The sequence below is a fragment of the Oncorhynchus mykiss genome, chromosome 27 (genome assembly GCF_013265735.2).
Source record: "Oncorhynchus mykiss isolate Arlee chromosome 27, USDA_OmykA_1.1, whole genome shotgun sequence".
Lineage (NCBI taxonomy): Eukaryota > Metazoa > Chordata > Actinopteri > Salmoniformes > Salmonidae > Oncorhynchus > Oncorhynchus mykiss.
Genome location: NC_048591.1, coordinates 22,907,293 through 22,918,852, shown reverse-complemented (window position 1 = coordinate 22,918,852; position 11,560 = coordinate 22,907,293). Strand labels below are relative to the sequence as shown.

At 40.1% G+C, this 11,560-nt stretch overlaps 1 protein-coding gene across 12 annotated transcripts in view; it reads left to right on the top strand.

The window, feature by feature from the left end:
• Positions 1–362: 362 nt before the first annotated feature.
• Positions 363–11,560, top strand: part of ncam1b (neural cell adhesion molecule 1b) — a 107,824-nt gene continuing 96,626 nt past the window's right edge. For 4 of the 12 annotated variants that reach the window (XM_021588056.2, XM_036964747.1, XM_021588052.2 and 1 more), the window contains exon 1: positions 363–643. In XM_021588056.2, coding sequence (XP_021443731.1) covers positions 592–643 — 52 coding nt within the window. In that variant the 5' untranslated portion in view covers positions 363–591. The remainder of the gene's footprint in view (positions 644–11,560) is intronic. The other 8 variants (XM_036964748.1, XM_036964749.1, XM_036964750.1 and 5 more) reach the window with 4 other exon arrangements.

Sequence of the window (11,560 nt, the reverse complement as noted above, 5' to 3'; positions counted from 1 at the left end):
CAGCAGTTGTTCCCGAAATCAACAGTAGCTGTTGGAGAACGTGTGACAATCCTCCTTGTCTGCTCAGCAGCAGTAGCCTACACCTGCACACAAATCTACAAGAAATAAAGTGCATGAACTCAGAAAGTGTCAGTCTAGATCTTCCCTCTGTTAGCATCATATCGCAGCTTTGTAGTTTGATTTGAAATGGATATTTTGAATACGTCAAAATGTTGAATAATGGTATGCCGATTCGAATAGACGTTTAGTTTATGTTCGACCTATTTTGAATAAAAATGTAAGAGGTCCACGGACTACTGCGCATAGCGCACTATTTTACAGCAAATCCTTGTGATTCAGATTGGGCGGATTAATTCATGTGTGTATGGAGGCAGTGGCTTTGTCACTCATTCGTTGAACAGTGTGCTGGCGCAGGTCTTCTGCCGTTACTACATCGATAATAAACTAGAAATACTACCAATTTGCCATACAAAAAAATAAATAGCTAGCAATATGGGAATGTATTGTTTTTGAAAATATCAAGAACAACCACATCCTACAGGGACCACATTCTTTATTAAGCCATTTGCGTGGTCTAATCAAGGAGTTGCAATGATCCACGCGAAGGATATCATTTTAGCCTTCCTTCTCGTGGGCTCTACAGGTAAGATGGCTAAGCTAATGTTACTGTTTTTCCTAATGGCTGCTATTCAGGCCATGTATTTGATAAAATACTCGAATCAGGAAAAAGGTGGACTGTGCGTCCATGACAATCCCCATCCATTGAAGGACTGTGTACAGTACATGTCCCTCCCTCGGCAGTAGCAGGTGGATGGATGGATGAAGGAAGATTGTACAATAAATACAACGTTTTTGAATGAGATGCTATTTTAATGTGAATTGGCTGGTTAGCTGCTGCCACGCAGTTAGGGATGTTGTTAACATATTCTGCCATGGTGTACACGATTAAACATTTTCTTAGTTAAAAATGCATTACTTTATTTGATATATATAGCAGGTTGTTTTATCATATTCTTAGGACAAGTGTAATTTTTACAACTGTTAGCTAACTAGCAACCCATCAGCATTGCTCCTTCCAGCAAGGCATTTACATTCTGCTAAAACAATTTGGCATGCACGTGTGATAGGTTGAAGTTAATCTCATTACATTAAGGTTTATATTTTATCGTCATATCACTAGTAATTGCATTGATATAGAATACAGTATGGATGTGTCTATTGGATGGATAGCGTTTAAGACACTGCTTACGTGCGTACATCAATGCATATGTTGCTACTCAGTAACTCTCCTCCTGGTCTTCTCTCCCAAACATCATCATGACTCTGGTCCTCGAGCCTAGTATCCGTCCGTAGGCGGGAGAGCGACTGCACGCAAATAGAAATTTTGCCATCACTGAAGGATTGTGTGAAATTGAGATTAAGCTACTGTCACAAGTGTGGCTACTTTCACTCGCTTACATTTCATCAGCATCCATTTAACCTATGGTCCAGATCCACACCTGTGTGGTCCAGCCCTATCAGCAGTTTTAACAACAATTTCAAAGATTTACAGTTCATATAAGGAAATCAGTCAATTTAAAATAAGTAATTAGGCCGTAATATATCGATTTCACATGACTTGGAATACAGTTATGCATCTGTTGGTCACAAATACCTTAAGGTAGGGGCATGGATCAGAAAACCAGTCAGTATCTGGTGTGACAACCATTTGCCTCATGCAGCCAGACACATCTACTTCGCATAGAGTTGATCAGGCTGTTCCACCTGTGGCCTGTGGAATGTTGTACCACTCCCCTTCAATGGCTGTGCGAAGTTGCTGGATATTGGCGGGAACTGGAACACACTGTCCTACACCTCAATCAAGAGCATCCTAAACATGCTCAATGGGTGACATGTCTGGTGAGTATGCAGGCCATGGAAGAACTGGGACATTTTCATCTTCCAGGAATTGTGTACTTATCCTTGCGACATGGATGGGGCATTGCATTATCATGTTGAAACATGAGGTGATGGTGGCAGATGAATGGTACAACAATGGGCCTCAGGATTTCGTCATGGTATCTCTGTGCATTTAAATTGCCATCAATAAAATGCAATTGTGTTAGTTGTCCGTAGCTTATGCCTGCCTATGCCATAATTCTACCGTCACCATGAGGCAAACAGCGCGCCCACACAACGCCATCTGCAGATGAGCTTCCCTGAGACGGTTTCTGACAGTTTGTACAGAAATTCTTCGGTTGTGCAAAGCCACAGTTTCATCAGCTGTCTGGGTGGCTGGCCTCAGACAATCCCCCAGGTGAAGAAGCCGGATGTGAAATGATGTTGGAGGCAGCTTATGGTAGAGTCATGAACATTCAATTAAAAGGAAACAGCTCTAGTGGACATTGCACGCTACCTGTGTTGTGTGACAAAATAGCACATTTTAGAGTGGCCTTCTATTGTGCCCAGCTCAAGGTGCACCTGTGTAATGATCATGCTGTTTAATTAGCTTCTTGATATGCCACACCTATCAGGTGGATGGGATTATCTTGGCAAAGGAGAAATGCTCACTAACAGGGATGCAAGCATTTGAAAATAATATTTTTGTGCGAATGGAACATTTCTGGGATCTTTTATTTCAGCTCATGAATCATGGTGCCACTTTACATGTTGCGTTTTATATTTTTGTTCAGTATAGATTGTGAATAAAAAAATTGTACTTCAATGGGTTGATATCACTCATGATGGTCAAGCAGAGATAACTCTTTCGATGTTACTGAGCTATGAATCCAGCAAGGCTTCTCATTCAAAACAAAGTAAAGCCCCTAAGATTACGATTAAGATCACTTTATTGGTCAATTGCACGCACACAAGGTCCAACAGAAATTTGACTTCAGCTTTTAACACACCCCCTCCGAAAGACACACATACTGTACACTACCGTTCAAAAGTTTGGGGTCACTTAGAAATGTCCTTGTATTTGAATGAAAAGCATATTTTTTGTCCATTAAAATAACATCAAATTGATCAGAAATACAGTGTAGACATTGTTACGGTTGTAAGTTACTATTGTAGCTGGAAACGGCTGATTTTTAAATGGAATAACTACATAGGTGTACAGAGGCCCATTATCAGCAACCATCACTCCTGTGTTCCAATGGCACGTTGTGTTAGCTAATCCAAGTTTATCATTTTAAAAGGCTAATTGATCATTAGAAAACCCATGTTTGAAAACTGTTGTTCTGATTAAAGAAGCAATAAAACTGGCCTTTAGACTAGTTGAGTATCTGGAGCATCAACATTTGTGGGTTCGATTACAGGCTCAAAATGGCTAGAAACAAATAACTTTCTTCTGAAACTTGGTAGTCTATTTTTGCCTTACAAGTCCTCAACTGGCAGCCTCATTAAATAGTACCCGCAAAACACCCGTCTCAACGTCATCAGAGAAGAGGCGACTCAGGGATGCTGGTCTTCATTCAGTGGGGTGAAAATCTGTTCAAGTTAGTATACAGACACCCTTGTATGTTTTTATAGCCTACCCAATCTATTGGTGGTGCATAGGTGCAGGAATCCCAGTATTTCCCTACTTGATTACAAAACATGGCCCCTATTGTCGTGTGTTATAATAAAACATAGGCCTATGTATCGATAAATAGGCTTCTTATCTTGGGAATCTGTGATTGCATCTCTCTTTGTGTCTCACTTTGGCTATAAAATCATGTTTATGATGGTCATATACATGTAGCTAGAAGTGTAATAAATGCTTAGTGAACATACTAGATCGTTACTGAAGGTTTCAGTGGTGATGCTCACTCAACAGTACACGCTGTGTGTGACTCATCTCTGTGATGTCACCTCCTGATATGGTGACGAGTTACGGTCCTCAAGCTTTAGCTGGGATGGAGGCTGAGCCTGCTAATAATGCTACTACATGCCTCCCAGGAGCAGAACACTGTGTTACTCCCCTGAGATTCTATAGTAGTGCGAGAAGGAGATGCTAATTGGAAATAGACCTTTGCTTATCATGTCAACAAGCAATGCTGTTGTTCCTCTCAACATATCCACCATTTGAATATACATTTAGGCTAGAATATCCTCAAATGCTGTTAACTTTACTGTAAAAAAGTAGGCCTTTTGACGCTTTTCCACATCTGTCGATGGTTTCATATCAATATAATCTCATAGTTTCACGTTGGAATTTGCTTTAATTGGATTTTTGAACGGCGAATTATGCGTGGTTACAGGGTTAATTCCATGTGGTTACAGGTAGGGATGCACGATATATCGGTGAACATATCAGAAATGGCCAATATTAGCTAAAAATGCCAACATTGGTATCGGCCGATGTCTAGTTTAACGCCCCGATGTGCAAAACCGATGTCAAAGCTGACGTAATTACGCCACGTAAAATTTTGCTCTATATGTGCAACACAGCATTCCTAAACTAGCCCACAATGTCTGCTGTGTGGATCGAGCAGTCAACAAGTCGAGTAGTCATTTGAAAGAGTAAGAACATTTCAGCGAGACAACTCAAAGGTGAAATCCGTTAAAGCCAAGATAATGGAATTCATTGCCCTTGACAATCAACCCTTTGTCGTGGGTGATGTTGGCTTTCGCGGACTGGTCGAGCACCGGTACACACTACCAAGTGAGCTATTTTTAAGATGCTGCCCTACCGGAGTTACACAGTAATAGCGTCACTGCTATTAGCTTCACGACATACATACTATGGTACGCCATTTGTGTCTTTGCGTGTCAAAAAAGATACAGTAGCACTGTCAAAGCTGTACAAAAAAGTTTGCAAACAAGCAAACACCGACCACGAACGATGTGTTTACAATACCGCATTGGTAATAAAGCATCATTTGTTTGACCGCAACTTCTAGGGTAGCTAGTTTTAGCTTGGTACCTAGCTAGCACCAACACAACCAGCCTGAAAACAATGACCAGTGGAACCTGCAGTCATTTTCATTATTCTTAGCAATGATTTAGGAATCTTCGTGAGTAAGTACTCACAAAGTACTCACTTCAGTTCATGAAAATAAATAGCTAGTCAGCAACTTAACCCTGTTGCCCAAAGCTAACGTTATAAGCAGCCAGCTAGCTTCATCTGGCTAGTGAGGCTCGACCGCACTGGGTTTGTTGTTGTTGAAGTAAGCCACAATAAGGGTTAGCCACAATAAGGGTTAGCCACAATAGTGACATTTGCAGTTTGCCTTCAAAATAAAAGTATGTAATTGACAGTGATGCAAATGAATACAAATTGTAGAATAATGCCATACTTTTATTTTGAAGGCTAATCGCAAAGTCCACTATAATGGCTAATCAAATAAGAACTGTCTTATAAATTAGGGTTATTTTAGATGATGACACCAAGCTCTATAGTTAGCTAGCTAACTATAGCTACTGAAACAGATGTTGTGTTATGTTGCATCTTTTTTGACATGCAAAGACCCAAACGGCGTTTGGGTCTGCATGCATGCATGCATGCAACTGAGGTGTGGATCTTGTGAGGCTGGCCAAATAATCCACAAGGAAATCCTGGTTGAGAATGAAACGACTGAACAAAGGAACAATGAAACGACACACCAAGTAAGTGAAAGAAATAGGTTTTGATTATGTTTTACTGGTAATCGGGACATACGTGAATGCCAACAAAATAACTTTTTGGTGTGTGTATGTGTGTGTGTGTAACCTTTATTTAACTTGGCAAGTCAGTTAAGAACAAATTCTTACTTACAATTGACGGCCCGGATGACGCTGGGCCAATTGTGCGCCGCACTATGGAACTCCCAACCACTGTCGGATGTGATACAGCCTGGATTCGAATCAGGGACTGTAGTGACACCTCTTGCACTGAGATGCAGTGCCTTAGACCGCTGCGTCCATGTGTGTGTTAACTATTTAACCGTACTAGAATGCTTAAAAGGCTGCTAAAATTGTAAATATCGGTATATCGGCGAGGAAAATATTGGATATCGGTATCGGCCAAAAATGTCATATCGGTGCATCACTAGTTACAGGGTTAATTCCATGTGGTTGCAGGGTTAAAACAGAAACAACTCAAAAGGTTAAGTTTAGGTATTAATTCCAAGTGGTTAAGGTTAGGGCTATGGTTTGGGAAAGGTTTAAAACAAAATAATTGTTTCCATTAAGTACCATCAAGTACTTTCCCTGCTTGCTAGGGAGAGTGACCATTGGGTTCTTGGTCACCTCCGTGACCAAGGCCATTCTCCCCCGCTTGCTCAGTTTGGCTGGGAAGAGCTCTAGGAAGAGTCTTGGGGGTTCCAAACTTCTTCCATTTAAGAATTATGGAGGCCACTGTGTTCTTGGGGACCTTCAATGCTGCAGACATTTTTTGGTACCCTTCCCCAGATCTGTGCTTCAACACAATCCTGTCTCAGAGCTCTACGGACAATTTATTCGACCTCATGGCTTTGTTTTTGCTCTGATGTGCACTGTAAACTGTTGGACTTTATGTAGACAGGTGTGTGTCTTTCCAAATCATATCCAATGAATTGAATTTACCACAAGTGAACTCCAATCAAGTTGTAGAAACTGCTCATGGATGATCAATGGATACAGGATGCACCTGAGGTCAATTTCGGGCCTCATAACAAAGGGTCTGAATACTTATGTAAATAACGTATTTCTGTTTTTATTTTTTAATACATTTGGGGGAAAAAAATCAAAAAACTTGTTTTCGCTTTGTCATTATGTGGTATGGTGTGTAGATTGACGAGGAAAAAATGTTTATTTAATCCGTTTTAGAATAAGGCTGTAACGTAACAAAATGTGGACAAGTCAAGGGGTCTGAACACTTTCCGATTGCACTGTAAGATGGAGAGAGGAGGTTGGAAATGACAGAAAGAGTCAATACGTAACCTGACTCATAATGCTTTTGGAGTAACATCTCCATTTCGAGGTTTGTGTTTAGATAAATCAGCGGTATGGAGGTTGAAGATTACAGTCCTGAACTTGGTGATGCTGGTTAGCCTTCTCTCTATCCAAGAAAGAATATCCAAGAAGTAATATCTCAAAGTAGAATATTGGCAGAGGCAGACACAGACGTAGGCTATGCCTCATCTCTCCATGGACAATTTTAGTTCCTGCTGTGACTGTCTGCACTGTCTTATGAGTGGTGATTTTGACAACAACACTACAGCCAATCATGTGAGTGGATGTTATACTCCAATCTCAGTTGCCATGGAATCATAGGATAATCTTTATTCAGATCATAGCTGACCACTTACCAGCATTATCTACTAAAGCTGTGTTTGTTTGTAAACAAATCAGGACGCAATGGCCAGTGCTCTTTCTTCATATTGAACAGCATGGACATACCTGCAGTGAGCTTTCACCCAGGGCTCCTCCATTACAACCTTCTCTGAGAAGAATAAGCATATGCACAGAACGTTATAACACACTTACTAGCCTACACTTAGTTGCTGGACTGCTATCTTTAGTTCAGCTGGTGTTTGAATAGCATGTGTTACTTAAGCTGTTTATGGCTGGGATCCCTCTCAGACCAGCTGGTTGGCACCTTGGAGCACTTAGCATGTACAGTGAAACTTTTCTTTCAATATGGCTTTTAAGTAATGTTTATTAATCCTATTTTATGGCTGTATTAACAATATACCTTAATACCTGTATATTTGATGTGTTGTGGACTAAGTTGTTGGATCAAGCCAATATTCATATCTGCATTTTATCCTTAAAGCCCAGTTGGCATCTGCCTTTATTCATCCTCAACCCTGTATAGGCAGCTGTGAGTGTGTGTGTGCGTGTGTGCAACTGAGGTGTGGATCTTGTGAGGCTGGCCAAATAATCCACAAGGAAATATTTACCAGTACAAAATGATGATGATCTCAGATTGACGACCAGACCCAACTGGGACCATGGGGTGTTTGAATTCCTCTTGGATGGAGGAGCTACAGCAATGGATGGATATGGATGAAGGATCTAGGAGGACTGTATGGATGAAGGATTCATTAAAACCAGAGTATGCACTGTTTGATATTCTGGATATCCAGCAGAGCAGAGCCTCTCTCAGAGGGGTAGGAGAGGACTGCTGCAGCCTTCCTCAGCCTCCTCTTTGATGGTGAGTGGAGCAGACAGATCCGGGCCTCTGAGAGATGAGAGATGCTTGGCCCTAGGGGACTAAAAACATGACGTTACACATGCACACTAACTCAGTGTTCTGACTAACTCAGTGTTCTGACTACACACAAAACAACACTCACAGTGACTAGGGCTGTGATGGTCATTTTATTTTGGATGACAGTTATTGGTCAGTCAAATGATCGCGGTCACCGTTATAACTGTTAGAATAGCAAAGACGCACATTTTCTCCTCTCCTTCGCTCCTGACTGCATGTGCTGCTGCTGCAGGGAGTTTTTTTTTGCCTAGGCAACCAAATACTCATTTGCTACAACATCTTGCTTGTTTCAGCAAGGAGCAACAAAGTTTCATCACTTTGTTAATATTCCATGTTAACGCAGAAACAGACTCAAATGCCATCCCATCTTTAGTCAGCTGTTTGTTTCACAAAACAATATATATATATATATAATAGAGGTTGACCGATTAATCGGAATGGCCGATTAATTAGGGCCGATTTCTAGTTTTCATAACAATCGGTAATTGGCTTTTTTGGACATCGATCATGGCCGATTACATTGCACTTCATGAGTAGACTGTGTGGCAGGCTGACTACCTGTTATGCGAGTGCAGCAAGGAGCCAAGGTAAGGTGCTAGCTAGCATCTTATGTAAAACAATCAATCTTAACATAATCACTAGTTAACTACACATGGTTGATGAAATTACTAGGTCATCTAGCTTGTTCTGCATTGCATATAATCGATGCGGTGCCTGTTAATTTATCATTGAATCACAGCCTAATTCGCCAAACTGGTGATTTAACAAGCGCATTCGCAAAAAAAGCACTGTCGTTGCACCAATGTGTACCTAACCATAAACATCAACGCCTTTCTTAAAATCAATACACAAGTATCTATTTTTAAACCTGCATATTTAGTTATTATTGCCTGCTAACATTAATTTATTTTAACTAGGAAAATTGTGTCACTTCTCTTGCGTTCTGTGCGACAGAGTCAGGGTATATGGAGCAGTTCCTAACAAAGACAGCCAACTTCGCCAAATGGGGGATGATTTAACAAAAGCGGATTCGCAATCGTTGCACGAATCTACCTAACCATAAACATCAATGCCTTTCTTAAAATCAATACACAGAAGTATATTTTTTTTAAACCTGCATATTTAGTTAAAATAAATTCATGTTAGCAGGCAATATTAAACTAGGGAAATTGTGTCAGTTCTCTTGCGTTCATTGCATGCAGAGCCAGGGTATATGCAACAGTTTGGGCCACCTGGCTCGTTGCGAACTAATTTGCCAGAAGTTTACGTAATTATGACATAACATTGAAGGTTGTGCAATGTAACAGGAATATTTAGACTTATGGATGCCACCCGTTAGATAAAATACGGAACGGTTCCGTATTTCACTGAAAGAATAAACGTTTTGTTTTCTAAATGATAGTTTCCGGATTTGACCATATTAATGACCTAAGGCTCGTATTTCTGTGTGTTATTATATTATAATTAAGTCTATGATTTGATAGAGCAGTCTGACTGAGGGGTGGTAGGCAGCAGCAGGCTCGTAAGCATCCATTCAAACAGCACTACTGCGTTTGCCAGCAGCTCTTTGCAATGCTTCAAGCATTCAACTGTTAAAAGGAACCACCAGCTATCATATATTCTCATGTTCTGAGCAAGAAACTTAAACTTTAGCTTTTTTACATGGCACATATTGCTCTTTTACTTTCTTCTCCAACACTTTGTTTTTGCATTATTTAAACCAAATTGAACATGTTTCATTATTTATTTGAGACTAAATAGATTTTATTGATGTATTATATTAAGTTAAAATAAAATTGTTCATTGTTCATTCAGTATTGTTGTAATTGTCATTATTACAAATATATATATATAAAAATCGTCCGATTAATTGGTATCGGCTTCTTTTGGTCCTCCAATAATCGGTATCGGTATCGGCGTTGAACAATCATAATCGGTCGACCTCTAATATATAATGGTTCCTCGTTTACACGTTTATATGGTAATTGTGCCAGTCCTAACAGTGACCCTCTCAGGAGTGATGGGGGAAACAATGGATTCTGTTACATATTGGGATATTATTTTTGATGATATATCATATCGTTTTGACAATAGCACATAATAATGCTTGTGCTAATTGGCTGTACCGGCACCAAAACAGTATTTTTCCATCACAGCTTGTTCTCCATCTTCTTTAAGTAGGGAGCCAATTTGTTTTCAGCACTTTTATTTCCATGATTGACCAAAACTAGTTTTCTCAAGGGTCTCTCTTGTCCTTCTGCAGCAGATACAGTGCATTTGGAAAGTATTCAGACCCTTTGACTTTTTTCACATTTTGTTACGTTACAGCCTTATTCTAAAATGTATTAAATTACAAAAATCCTCATCAATCACACAATACCCCATAATGACAAAGAGAAAACAGGTTTGATATTTCTTTGCAAATTTTTCAAAAAACAACAACACAGAAATACCTTATTTACATAAGGTCCCACTGTTGATAGTTCACGTCAGAGCAAAAACCAAGCCATGAGGTCGAAGGAATTGTCCATAGAGCTCCGAGACAGGATTATGGAAAAAGTCAAGCGGTCTGAATACTTTCCGAATGCACTGAATATGATGAGCAATATGTTTGAAACATCGAATCTCAATATAATCACAGTATCGGCACTTAGGTATCGTGATAATATCATATTGTGAGGTCCCTGGCAATTCCCAGCCCTACCTCTCAGACACTATCAGAGGGATGACTTCTGACCCCCAGGGTTGCTGTGTGCTACACAGTGCCTGCTGCTTTTGCCACTGATTAGAATAAGAATAGTCTAATCAGTGACTAATCCCCTGTCATTTTCATTAATAATATTATATAGCAAGGGCTAGTTTTCCATTGATCAGCAGCTATTATAAATACAGTTTCTTGTTGTACTCTTTTCTACCTTTCTACATAGTTGTCTTGTTTCACTGTTTGCCCTTCAGGCTGAAGGGAACATAAAGTATATAAAAGCTGTCTGACTTGGTCGATGTTTTGTCAAAGCAGCAGCTGGCTGCTGATATAGTCTAGTTGGAGCACAGATTGGGTTTTAGCGCTTCAGATAATACAATTAGACATAAACGTATAATGGTATTCGCCATTTCACAAGTAATGGTTACCTTGGTATTGGCAGATCATTTGGCATTAGATCAGGATTTCTAATCAGACTTGGCAATGGGGCGAAAACAACCTGTCTTTTCAGAATAGCCACTTTCTTATTACCTGTTTGAGCTGTTGATTAGATGGTATTCTTATCCGACATAACTCATTGACGGTGTCAGTCAGATTGGTCATGTTCTTGAGCTTTGGGTTAGGGTCCACCACCATCTCTGTCCTTTTGCGGCTTGTTTTGATGAGAGCATCCCATCAGTCCATATTACATAATCGTATGATGATGGTTGTTATAGAGGAGC